Here is a 14,403-nt window from a genome sequence, read left to right as displayed (position 1 = left end):
CAGAAGAAAAGAGGATTTCCACTGAGTTAAAGAACTTGACACTTATTCAGAAAGGGGTAAAGTACGCTGGAACGAAAATTTTCAATTCCCTACCCAACAGCATCAAAAGTATAAGGAGTAGTACATCAGTATTTAAACGTAGCTTAGAAAATTATTTACTTGAGACCTCACTTTATTCACTAGAGGAATTCTTTCAGAGAAATAAGTAAAACCCAGATTGGAAAGATGTTTTTAAATTTTTTGACACTGTTTACTGTTAAACTAATGTAATAATGCCCTAATGTAAAAATTCCTGTTTTTCTCATTTCCATTTTTGGGTCACTTTTAAACCCAAAGTGGGAAGTTTTGGTTACTGTTCAAGGTTAAAATAGGTGCAATAATGCCCTAAATATGAAACTGCTATCTTCACATTTATGTTGACTAGTTTTTAAGCTAATAAGTATGACTTTTGTGCACTGTTATTAATACTATAACAATGTCTTTATTCTATGTATTTATTAATTACATTGACACGTTCCACATCTGAGTGACTTGCTCACATGTACAGATCTATGGAACAAGTATATAAATAAAATATCAGTGAACATTCCACTGTAGGGCGAAAATGATTCTGACAGCAATAAGCACTACATACTACAGCTCCGTGTTGTGCACTGGTGGCTAGATCTTTAACAGGCCACAAAATGAAATCTTCCCACAAAGGCATATAACCTAACTTCTCTATGCCTAAAACCACCAGTTGTAGTGCTATGTATTTTGTCCAGGTAATGCCACGAAAAAATAACAAATTTAATAATTTATGACTACCGCATTTAAATTTTGAAACAGGCTATCTCAAATGTGTAACACATCACCAACAAGGCACAATGAGTATAAAAGTTTCAGGTAAATGTTACAACAAATCTAGTTCAAATACAGCATGTGTACCTATAAAATTCCAGAAGCCAGTTGTAAGCGAAGAAGTCAGAGAGAGACTTAAGCCCATTAAGGACTGCTCCTGAATGAGCCACTAAGACATGAGACTAATCATAGGATAACAGAGACAGTCATCATACTTAACACGGTTTGTGCTTTAAGGAGAGCTACACACAAAAAAATTTACGATCATTTAGGTTGACTGTAGTCAGACAAATTATTAGTGGTCCAAAGTCTTTAGATTACTATGACTGATAATAGCATGCAAAATATTATCTATTTGCAAAAAATTCTTAATACAAGTACCTAATAAAGGATGATACAGGTAATAGGTGCAACCCACTACATATTAAAAAACAGTCCTGAAGGAACAGACTGCACATGACTCAGTTTTTTACATTCAAAACTTAAAAAGTAACAACATACCTGTGAGTCTTGATTGTTTCTTTTTGCTGCAATTTTTTGTCAAGAGAGAATCAGCTTTTGCTTTTGCCCACAAGAGAATAGACTCAACAATGCCAGATTTAAGCACCTATGGGAGAGGAAAATACGAAGATTAATCAACACAGAAATTTTAAAACTGCGCACTCCATTACTTAAAATTTCAATACTCAAGTATTTGTATGTTTTACTACTCACAGTGTTTATGAATTTCTCTGAAAGTGGACATTTCGATCCAAAACTTTTTGCCTGCAAAGTCATATTTTCCTTCGTCTGTGAATCAAATGTCGGATTCACAATAAGACAGTTTACGAAGAGCCACATGTGATTTTTAACTTGGAAAGGTTTGATCTGAATACCATTTTTATTCTTCTTCTTTAGCGTCTCAATTAATTGCTTTACAATCAGATCAGAAACATGATCTATGTGTCTACCACCCTGAAAATGCAAAACCATGAGATTAACAGCAAAATATGTTAATTATTTTCATTTTGAAAAGTACTGAAATATAAGAAATAATTTAACACCAGTACTTCACCTCTAGAAGGTGAAATTTCAGTACTGATTTCTAGTTTTGTAGTCTTCAAGCCTGTTAAAAGGGAAGATGGATAGAAAGAAGCAGCAGGTCACTTGGTTCCCAGGATGGAAGATCTACTTGTTGTAAGAATGAGAGGAGAGAGTCCAAAAACTACGATACTTCTTTTACTTTTAAACATGTGTATCAACAATATTGCAATGTCGCCCTCTGAACGAAAGATTTGCGAGTGGGAAATTAATACATTTGGCTGTCAGTGATGCAAACATACTTGCTAATGAAAGAGAATTCAAGAACAAACCAAGGAAACTCCCAGTTGGAATGTCAATGTAAGAAAAGGATACATTGCTACTTATCATAAAGGTGACTTAAGTTGCAGACAAGCACAATTAAAAGAATTACCCATAAGCTTTTGGCCACAGCCTTCGTCAGGAAACACACAGGTACACATACCATTCATTCACACAAGCAACCACACGTCACACCAACTTCGGGAGCTCTGATGAGAAAGCAAGTGTCACACATGACACTACTGAAAAAAATTGCATACAGAAGAAAGGAATATAAATTGGAGGACCTGTTAAGTATTCAGTTAAGATAGAAAAACCAAAAGCACTTTTCTGCGTGACAAAATATTTGAACATGCCTGTCTTGCCACCTGAATGACATAAGAAATATTTCTTTGTATAACATTCAATGAGGTTTTTACTCTCTATGATTTGGGAAACAACTACAAAATGTTTATTATTATGTTGAACATATGGGGACCAGAGCAACACAGCTTCATATACTCAGGAACACCAGGCCAGTTTGAGTAACATAACAGAGTGCCAGTGATCACCAGAACATAAAGACCTTTTGTTCTCATTTCCTGTAACCATTATTATTATAGTTCTTGAAAAAATAAAAAGAAGTAATGAAAAGTTGTCTGAGTAAGAAGTTTCGTCTATTCTTTGGTACAGGAAATATGTGTGTCTTTGAACTTGCTGAAAAGACACCTAATGTTCATCACTACTGCAACATGTTTTAACTATGAATCTCATTACTGCAAAGTGTGAAAAATATTTTGTTGGTGAAGTGTGCAAATAACTTACACTGCTTGAAGAATTTATTTTGACAGATTTCCCATGTTTTATTGGAAGCTTTAAGCGATGGCTGAACAAAACTATTTTATACAGTTTTGAGATATTAAACAGTCAACAATAATATACTGTAGAACTAATAATATGGGAAGTCTACTGTCTGAAAAACTTAGGAAGGTTAAATTATTATTATTATTATTATTATTTAGAGAAAGCAATATCTTAGACCACTGCGCAGTTGCCACAGTATCTGGTTGCTAAAAATGAACATTCCTGGATATACAATGAGTAAAAATGGAGAGACCTACATAGATTATGTTAATTTATAAAGAGTCTGACAATGTAAAGCAATGCAAGACACTTAAATTCCCACAGAAAATTGGTGCAAGCTGTGGGGCAAGACAGGTAACACACAGTATATACAAGAGTGAAGAGTGAATTTTAACAATGGAAGACCAAGAAATAATTGTTTGGCTTGAAATGGGAGGGAGGCAAGACTGCAGTCTTCTTCCTCTACTTTTCCCTTTGTACATTGAATTTGAAAGGACATAAATGAGAGACTCAGCAGATGATTACAATTTTGGGAGTGAGGACAACAAGTATAAAGTTTTCTGGTGACACTGCTGTTCTTGACAAAAATAAAAAATTACTGGATTTGTTGAATGGAATGTACATAACATAGTTTGATAGTTTTTAAAAAGGCAAAAATGAGGAACAGCAAAAATGAGACTACCAATGAACTTATCACTAATGGGGAGCACGAAGTAGGCAAAGTGGAGGAATTCTGCTACTCCCTAAGCAAAATAGCAGTTGACGGATGAAGCAAAATAGAGTTAAAAGGGTCTAGTCCCTTCACCCTTTAATAACAAACCTCAACATCCCACAACAATAAAAGCATGGACAGCCAATCTTATCTCTTGTGGTATCATCTGTTGTAGACTGTAAAACCAAGAACACAGCAAAGGAAAAAACACAAAAGTAACAAAATATACTGAGGTGGAGATGTGGTGGTCTTTTTTGACTATTCTGCAATTCACAATTAACTGCTTGGCAGAGGGTTCATGAAACACTTTCAGACTATTTCTCTACCATTCCACTCTAACAGCACATAGGAAAGATTAACACTTAAATCTTTCTATTGTAACTCCAATTTCTCTTCTTTTATCACAATGGTCATTTCTAACTATGTAGGTGGGAGTCAAAAAAACATGTTTGCATCTAGAGTAGAAATGTTTTAATTTAATGACTGCCACCCAACTCAATCTCTTCCCTATTTGAAGACGGCACAAAACAATATTTCCTACAAACTCTTGATGCTGTGCATCAATTTAACTGGTAAAGATCTCATATCACATAGCAACACCAGCAGAGACGAAAGCCTATTTTACAATCACTTGTGGATTTGTAGCATCTTCTAAGAGTTCTGCCTATAAAATGCAATCTTCAGCTCACCTTCCATACAACATTATCCTTATCACTCCAATTTAAGTTTCTCGTAACTGTAACCACCAGGTACTTGTGTGATTTATGGTGTAAATGAAATTTAACAGACTCCTTTTAATACGCTTGTAGATGACATTTTATTATGTAGAGTCAACTGCTACTTTCTGCACCATACAGATATCTTGCCTAAATCATTTTGCACAACAGCACTGCTCAGGTTGTCTCCTATATCTGTTTATATGGATCAAAACCAGCAAATGGCCTGTAACATTTTCTTGGGGAACATCAGAAATCTGTTTCAACCTAGTTCCCACCAATTACTACAAAATTACTCTGTCAATGGCATTCATTACCTTATGAGAACAAAGAAACAGTTGTGTTTCACAAGAACAATATTTTCTGAATGGGTTGTTAACACATTTTCTTTGATGTGATTCAATGTTCGAACAAAACATTCCAAAATCTTACTGCAAATCAACATCAGTGGTATTTGTCTGGATTTGCACAAATATAGGCTGCATGCAAATACTGGCTGCACCTAAACTTCTGATGTGAGGTTATAGTAGAAAGTAAATCATTAACACAGGCAACACTATTTAATTTCATATTACGAGCATTACTACCATGTACATGATGCAGACAAATTATGTTGGCAACACTACGCAAGAACAGACCAACTTCAAGTTAGCTACACATTATGCAAAGTAACAAAGAAAGTGGAAATTTGGACATAGGTTTCATATAGATGTTTGTCAGTGGCGTGTAAGTGAAGACAAACTCTTACAAGAGTTCAAAAAGTTGACATCCTCAATTCTGTAGTTCAAAACAGGAAATGTGGATATGCTGCCACAACAAACTGTTCAAACTGACAGCTGAAACATTTCACCATTAGAATTTTAAGTTTAATAGGGGCAGGTTCAGTGATTTATGCAATGAAATAATGTCTTTGTCGCAGAACTTAATTGCGTAAAAACTGGCCTACAGCTTATGAAAACAAATATCTTTCCAGCATTACATGATCCAACTCCGACACAAAAGTTTTTATTTATTTCCCCAAATAGGGAACACAGACCAAACACCAGTATCTTGATATACCAAACAGATTACAGTGAAATGCAGGGGAAGAGTGAACAAATACACAGCTACTGTGTTCACCAACAAGGCATCAGTTTTTCTGCTATTTTCTAGCACTGTCTTTCATGGTTTACAAAAGTAATTGCGGTAATAAATAACAGTATCAATTTCAAACCAGAAAATACATGTATGCCATTTTGAAATTGGCAGTTTATGATTGGAGGGGAAAAATCTTATTATAGGCTGCACCACGATTTTTCAAGTCAAAATTTAAGAAAAAAGTGTGGCCTATATTCACAAACATACGATATTTCCTTTCTTGTGTGCTGGTATGAGCTGTGCAGCTTTCTTTGTGCAAGTGGTTGTATATGACTGGTAAGTAGCTCTTACACCAGTGTACTGCAAAAGGAACCTAACTGGTACATTATCTGGACAGGACTCTAGTTGCTTTGCTATACTGGGGGTTTCTATTTTAAGTCACTCGTATTGGCAGCTTCTGTTGATTCATATTCTGGAATATTTACTTTGTCATCTCTGAAGGAATTTCGAAAAATCGTCTTCAGTAACAATGTTTTAGTGGCACTCATTGCTACTGTTATTGCACAGTGAAGGTGCTGATTGTGTCTTGTCACTGGTATACTTTATACATGACAAGAATCTGTTTGGAAATTTTAAATTTCTGTAAAACACCTCCTTGGAGGTTTTACATTCTCTTACACCTGGCATGGTTTTTTCATTGCTTCTGCAATAGTGTCCTGGCCTGTATTGTGTACCATGCTGTCAGACACCTTAAAAAGAAATCTAATGAGTTTACAAAATTAGGTATTCAGGAACCAGAAAGTATTGTTTATAGTATAATTTACTGCAAAACAACTTTTTTTACCACAAATAATTTGAATACAGTGTAGATCTAATTTTATTTATATCTGAATCCCTTTCTGCAGATAAATGTTCTAATTATCCTTTATCTTTCACTTATTTATCCTGTATGATGCAATGACCAAAGAAATGATACGTCCAGCCACTTCACGGCATTGAAATAAGAAACCACATTCAAACAACTACTATAATGTTGCTACACACTGCACCGGTTGATAAGACTGGCAGCAATGAAGCACACATCACCAGAGCACTACCTCTGGGTCTTAAGAAATCAGAATCCATGCAATCAAGAAGCTGAGAGTGTGCACACTGTAAGCACAGCATTCAAAAGATGCCAATTTCTGCATACAAAGCCTTTGCCTGGTGCAGCTAAACAATGTGACTATAGTTGGAGTCACGAACAATGGCGGTCAAGTTTGGGCTCATTCCACACACCGACATCATGCATTCTCAGACAGCCGAATGAGCATTCAGGAATGTTCTGAACAAATTGCTGTGAATGTCATACCGAATGCAAGCATTAAACATGGCCACAGCGAGTTATTTCATGAATTTTTTATTCCGTTTATCTTGAGTTATCCCTGATGGTGGTAAGTGAAATTCTACAAAAGCAAGTCAGAGACATAATTTGCACGACACGCACTTGTCAGGCTAAGTGCATGTGTACGTGCATATCGCAAGGAACCGACAAAGGCGCAATTGCCGTCCGTTTCTTAACCTGCATGAACCGCCATCATCCGTGGATCTGACTATAGTGTGTACTAATGCCACGTACCTTTGTTGTAGCAATGCTGTTCACAAATGAAACTTGTTGAAATCCTCTGTCCGAAATAGTTATCGCCACTTCCCACCTCTCATTCACGTGCTCATACACTATTTGCAGAGGATTACCAGTCTCATCTTCTTTATTTTTTAAATAAAGTTCCACATAATCTTTGAAGTTCTTTACCTGCAGTTAAAGAATACAGTGTAAGTGCCTGCAGTTACTAGAACAGTCACAACAAATAAACTAATACATACAGGCAAACGTTTTCCATTCAGCATAACTTTGACACCCCTCGTGGATGCAGCAATATCGTAAGCTCTTCTCGACATCAGAGCCACTATATCACTGTCCAGAGCTTCCATTTTGAATTTTGTAAGATCGGGAGAAAATGTGACTTTTGTATAATCTTCTCCAGTAAAATCCTTAATCTTTGGGTCAGATGTCTTGCCCATATTATTTGCCCAAACCTGTAAATTAAAAATATGTATATTTATATAAGCAGAAAAGTAAATTTTAGCAACACTGAGCTCCCTAAAACATTGTAGTTCAATTAAAATTATTTGTTAGTTGACCGTTCCTGTGTGAGTTGGTTTCCTGCAGAGCACTCAACATGACGCCCAAACCATTCAACATTGCCAAACTGCCATGAAACAAGTAATTAGCTCACTTTCAATTCCTTGTCAAGTTTGCTTTCTTGATGTGTTCAGATCCCAAATCCTGGGTCATTTCTTTTATTTCATATTTCATCACATGATAACACACTGGAAACAGCGCACACACGCATGCACACGCTAATGAAATAACTTTTATCATACACAGCACTAACCAAATACTACTTAATCCCTCCCCCACAAGACACGATTCAGCGTCGTATATAGTTATCACAACCACAGGGATTAAATAAGCTTTGCAGGGCATTCCGTGAAGCCAATTTTTGTGGGCTGCAATTAATCGTTACGAGCAGGTCACCAGAGTAAAAAATACGATTTTCCACTGCGTAACGGTGTCGGGCAATGATTAGCTTATACACAATGTGTGGAAAGTCACAGGTTTTTATGTTGTCAAATGCAGTGAAATTTCTATTTTTCTAACTCTAATCAAATGACTTCTGTAGCATCAGCTTCTGTGGGAGTCAGCATAGACACAAACAAGGAAGGAAGGAGAGAAGTTGCAATTGCCAGTGGTGGGAATCCAAAATCATCTGAACAAAACTTTTCCTAATTAATAGAAAAGTTTATTTCTAAAAAATTATCTTCTCACGAGTCCTTTGCCTCCTACAAACAAGTACTTTATATCATTATTTGCAGAATGCGAGCTAAGTAATGTCCTATTATTCAGTACCGATGCTCTGTAAGTCTGCCACCGAACTGGGCCAACTAGCAATGGGCGGCTGGTTAAATTAGCACTGATCCGTGGCTCTGAAGCCTGTCTCTCTGAAGGTGTGGCACTGCCTGCTCTTTCCACTGGTGATCACGTCAGAACCTTCTCGATGCAGTTGCAACAGAATGGTCTGTGTGCAGTCGACGCTTTAGGTCTACACGACTATTATTTTTATTCGATTAACTGGTTCAAATTTATTTATTTGTAATACTTCACTATGTCATTTTCATCTTCGTACTCACCTTTTTATTTGCTCATTTTCTTCCCTTCACTCTTTTTTCATTTGGAATCTGCTTGTGTCCCCTATAATATGCAACCAAATACCAAACAGACTGCTCATCAGCTGGTAATGCAGCATCCTGTGTAGCCAACTCAGCAGCCATCAATGCCATAAAATCATTTCATTTCACTGAGGATAGTTTCAATTAACCCATGACAGAAGAAATTAACAGTTTGCTTTTACCGCTGAAACAAATTCTTCTGTCTAGAGTTTGCTCGTAGATGTGGTCTTAAATGGCACAAACAACGTGATAGCGATTTTGGTTCTGCCGCAGATTGCTGGTGGCCGTTTTCTTGGATATGGCCGTTTTCTTTGATACATTGTACATCACGAAGCTGTGGTTAGGTGAATAAGTGAATTTAAATTCAGGGCTACAACACCCGCTGTCCGCCGCAGTTCAGTCATTGGCCACTTAAAAGTCAGCTGTCGACAGCATCTTCCATTTCCGTCGTACCTCACTGGACACATCCAAATTACTCCGCATGAAATGTTAACAGCATTCTTGAAGTGACCCACTGATCGTGTCCCTATAATCTAGTAGTAGCTAGCAGTGGATGTGGCAACATTGTAGACAGACGTCAACTATGAAGTAATTTTAATCTGACTGTAATAACAAAAAGAAACATTTAAGGATGTTCACTACACTTCACAATACTACTGCAGACATTCACAAACATACCCAACAAACTTAGTGAGCTGCAAGTATCAGTTTTGTAAATTCACACTAATTTATAAAATGAGTATGTACACACTTGTTGCAGATAATGGTCACACAAATAGAGATGGTAGTGAATCGTGTATTGCATAAGCAAGGTATACTATCTCACCTGTGAGACTCATAAAAAAAAAAAATGGCGACAGTCTTGGGAGTGCTACACATCTGGTACCTCTTACACCTATGTGCCACAAATCACTACTTAACATAACAGAGGGTACTTTTTATGATACAATATATTAAGGTTTCTTCACACTCGTTTCACAGGTGCAAGGGGGAAAAATGGTTACCTGGACAATCTGGGGAACAGTCACCACTACTATCCACGTAGGTGCTACTTTGAATTTTTGCAAACATGTTTTTGCAATATATTCAATATCTTCCAGTTGGGGATTATCAGCATTTTCATTACACATATGTCTGCCAAACAGATGTGACCATCCACACCATAGTGCTATCTGTGGAACCTAAGTGGGATTGTTTTCAACCCTCACTAGTTTCAGCATTTCAGCCTACTTCTATGATGTTCGTAAGGCTCCAAGTGATAAGAGAGAAATGTTGTACGTAACCACAAGTGTATATTTAAGCACAGAACTCAAGATGTAGCATAGGCACTGTAACCTCAGCTTCTGCCATCTGTGGAGTCATAGAACCGTTGTTACTTGCTAAGCACTATCCGAGTCCATACCTGTATTGAATTGTGGTGGGGAATCTGAATCTCTACCAGATACAAGGGAATCAAAGAAACCAACACGGTTTACAGACTAATAGTTAAAATGATGGAACAATTCTTTTTAACTTTAAGAATATCATTAAATAATATCTTATTACACAACAAGATATAAGACATTACTTTTGTGACATGCTTTTTGATTGTTCATTTTTGATGTGAGCTACTTTGGATCTCACTAAGATTTAATGAACACTAGTCTAGTACAGCCATTCATTCACATATGTAAGTGATCCCAAGAATCAGGATATGTTATGTCATTTAAATGCCTTACAAGCTCATGTTTGTTATCTGTCAAGACAGTGCACCATTAATAGATAAACTGCTAATCAACCCAATTGGCATGGAATTTTCACTAAAACCCTCAACTAGTATCCCTATGATATCTACTTTTATCCTCCAATGTAAACTGGTCTAACAAGGGGGACAGACCTACTCATCGCCACAGATTTTGTCCACATTTATGGTATAAACAGGGCCTTGTCAGAAATAAAAGTGGGAGATCAAGATGGGCAAGCAGTTACAAAAAACAGCATCTTTGATGTGGGTCAGGTGAGTTATACACCATTTATGTCAGCACAGTTTCCAAGCAGCAGGAAGAGTACAGAAGTGTAATCCAAGAGCCGTGAGGTCGAGTTCATATGCAGATACATTTTTTCTTTCAGTTTTAAAAATTTTCAATTTTCACCTTATTTATAATGCAAATACACTGAAATCGTGTCCAATATGTTGTGTTTACTAATGCTTTCATAAAAGGCATGAAAACGAGGCAAAAGAAAATTTGGTATAGTAAATTTATATAGAACGGATTGTAATTAAGACTTTCAGGACTTTGTACCCCGTTAAGTTTCATTTTGACCTTTGGGCAGCCTCAAACGAACAGGTTCCCTTATTTTTATAATGAAAACCACCCAAGCATGTGTAAATCGTCAACTGTAAGATGATAAAAGAAAGTAATTTTACATGTGAAGTTTCCATGTACTCAGTACAATGCCTCCTGGAAATTTATTTGAAATCCCAACATTCCTTTTGTGTTGATTGCTTTTTTACTTATTCACTGTTGAGCTTGAGGCTGTCAAACCAGCTAGAGCACACCAGGAAAGGAAACAAGTGCATTGCATACAGGTGGCAGATACAAGTGGTAACATTTAGGTTACACAAGGAAAACCTTAACTGAAGAAGGTTGCAAAATCTAAATCAGTGCAGTTGTTCCAGGGTAGAAGTTTCAGTTCAGAAAATGAACTAGTAACTCCATATATTGTCTAGATGTTATTTTATGCTACCACAGCAGATGGTAGTAGCAAGCAGACATGTCTTACTACACGCAGCAAGCACGATTCTCGCTACTGAGAACGACGTCAGTACATCTGCACAATGAGTGAAACAGAGTTCATTAGTGAAAGGTCAGGAAAATCCCTACCTACAGAGCAGAGGAACAGGAAAGGAAAATACCTGGATTCAGTTGGCAAGAGGCACCATGGAGATTGCAAAGCCTCATGTCAGAATGACAATGCGTGTAAATTGCCTGCAATACTGGCACGCCAACTACAGACAGTTGACACCAATAATTTAAAAACCCTGCATTAATGTATTCAGACGTTCTCATAACATTTGTACACCAACTCAGTGTTGCTCATTGCCAACCTCAAGTACATTCCACATCACACCTTTTTTCACACCTAGTGCTGCTCATTACCCTAAGATGCTGGTAGTTATTGCAACTTCTGTTAGTTCTCACCCCCTCAGACTGACATTTCTGTTGTGCCAGCAGTCAAATCCTTTTCTTTCTGTAATGTTTAGAAATAGCCTCAGTGTAGTAATTTAGTTTGAATGCAATGAACAAATGTCATTCACATCCTCGAGCACACCAAGTCTTCCAAAAGTATTCTTAACGAATCCCAAAATGCGCACCTCTCTTAGGTGCCCTGTGAGAGTGTTCGGTGGTTATCCGAGTGATCACTTGCCATCACTGGCAGTTTGTCGTCTTACAGCCACTCAAATTGCAAATTGCAGACGGACCAGAACCACCCAACCATCCCCCACCCCTCACTTTCTCTACACTATGCTGGACATTACATTCTTTTCACTTTCCTTGTCACACTTTTTATGAAAAAATTCATAAATAAAATTTCTATCACTCATTTCTTGTGAAGCCCAGCATCTACCACAAATTTGGACAAAATCAGTGAATTTGGACAAAATCAGTGGCAACAAGCAGATGCAGTCCCCTTGTAGGAGCTCTTTCATGATCACAGGGAAAGTTGATCTTCCCTATCTGCAGAGTCATCCAAAACCAATCATTGCTGAATACTACCTTTTTTCTTTTTTTAAAATTATTTACAATATTGCCACTGACAACAGAATCATTGGTTCCACTATAGGCCTAGGGGTGTGCATCTGGTCAATCCTCTCTTTCCGTTTCTTATTTTCAGAGCCTGAAGTAGAAGCAACTTGTCCAGTATTATTCTTTCTAACATCCCCTCCAAAGCAGAAAATTACGAGCAATTTTTTTTTTCAAACTACTCTGAGCTGCAGTTAATGTTAACATGACAATCAGCTCACAAGAAAAATGAATCCAAACACCTCAACATAATGAAGTAGTTGCAGGGTACTATTTATCACAACTCTGCCACAATTCCAGATGTTTATATGATAAAACTATTTTTCACATAAAATTATTCTAAAAAAAAATTCATGAGACGAAGGATAACAATTCAGCTTACTTGTTTAAAAGCCCTTTTGTATTCTTTTGATGCTGTTTCCAAAATGAATTTCGTGCTAAATATATTGCACAACTTTGCTCCATATCCATTTCTGCCACCTGTGACCTTTTCTTCTTCATCATTATAATTTGACGAGGTAAGCAGGTGTCCAAAGATCATGGTGGGCACATACATCTTCTCTTCTTTGTGCTCCACAACAGGTATACCTTTACCATTATTCCACACTGATATTGTGTTGTTTTCCCTGACAAAGACAACCAACTAAATGTAAATAATTTAATGAAAAACAAAAAATTATAGCAAATAATCAAGCAATTCTTCATGTTATCCAAGAGGTCCCTGTACCCATATTGACTTCATTCAACTGAAGAGTTAGTTTTACTGGTATCCCTGACAAAATGCATTAAATCAGTTCTGAAGTCTCTTGTGTTGCACTGTTACAGCTGTGGAAAGATAATGGGTGCATTTTTAGATTAATCTGACAAGGCCCTACATCGTAATACAACACTAGTTGATTGGGAGAAACGTGCTTCCATTTTACATGGTCTCAAAGACAGGTCATATGGTGCATGCAAGAAAGCTGAAGAGGAATTTTGTGCCCCGTCGTTTAACTGAGCAGTCTCCAATGAAATCCATTCACATAAGAGTGACTCAGCCTTAAGTATTGTGGCCAGCAATGTACAACTACTTTAAGAAGATTTAAACATTAAAGTATTTGGATTGAAATTTGCAGTTGAATTATCTGACAACAATTCAGAACAAAGTTGCAGCCTACTGTGCTTTGTCAGCACAATTTTCAAATGATGCATCTCGTTAGGCTGGTATTACACTACCAAATTTCTTTGACAAAAATCAGTTTGTCAAATACATTTGGTGCAGTGTAACAAGGAACCTTTGTCAAATGTTGCCTTTCATGAAATTTATTTCATCAAAGCTAGTGCATCTTATATTTGATCAATGAAAACAATTGTCTTATGTTTACAGATAGCGCCTGGCACAAACACACACATTGAAAAATGATTGTGTGTTGCGTATGTGGTGTGCAGAAGCATAAATATTGAAAGACTTTTGTAATCTATAACGAATTAAAGTGTTTTTCCTTTTTTAGGTAGGGAAATGGAAACCTACCTTTCTTCAGAGCAAATTGGAGTAGTCTACACAGATTTGAACAAGAAGTCAAAACCACAAGAGATTTAAGCAAGTTCGTTTCCACCACTGATGTTCATTTGTTGACTGAAAATTGAATTAAAGAACAGTTGTTTGTCAAGAACGCAAAATTAGCACAATACAATTCATTGATGATGCAGCTATGGTACCTGAAAGTTGAGTTTTTGTGCTGAATGAAATGGAACATGGGCGAGTTGTAGGTCAAGATATGCACATAAATACATAAGCAGAACAAGCTGACAGGCTGGAGGACTAAATGTTGCAGTCATT

The 14,403-nt window shown here is 36.8% G+C and overlaps 1 protein-coding gene across 1 annotated transcript in view; it reads right to left on the bottom strand.

The window, feature by feature from the left end:
• The window catches only part of LOC124551011 (DNA topoisomerase 2-like), a 146,397-nt gene that overhangs the window by 117,000 nt on the left and 14,994 nt on the right, over positions 1-14,403 (bottom strand). Inside the window, exons 4-8 of the mRNA XM_047125855.1 lie at positions 12,967-13,210; positions 7,393-7,605; positions 7,148-7,321; positions 1,555-1,794; positions 1,342-1,447 (exon numbers count right to left, since the gene is read on the bottom strand). Coding sequence (XP_046981811.1) covers positions 1,342-1,447; positions 1,555-1,794; positions 7,148-7,321; positions 7,393-7,605; positions 12,967-13,210 — 977 coding nt within the window. The remainder of the gene's footprint in view (positions 1-1,341; positions 1,448-1,554; positions 1,795-7,147; positions 7,322-7,392; positions 7,606-12,966; positions 13,211-14,403) is intronic.

This window comes from Schistocerca americana, chromosome 9, assembly GCF_021461395.2.
Source record: "Schistocerca americana isolate TAMUIC-IGC-003095 chromosome 9, iqSchAmer2.1, whole genome shotgun sequence".
NCBI classification, from domain to species: domain Eukaryota; kingdom Metazoa; phylum Arthropoda; class Insecta; order Orthoptera; family Acrididae; genus Schistocerca; species Schistocerca americana.
Note: the sequence above shows the minus strand (reverse complement) of the source record. Positions and strands in the feature narration are given on the sequence as shown.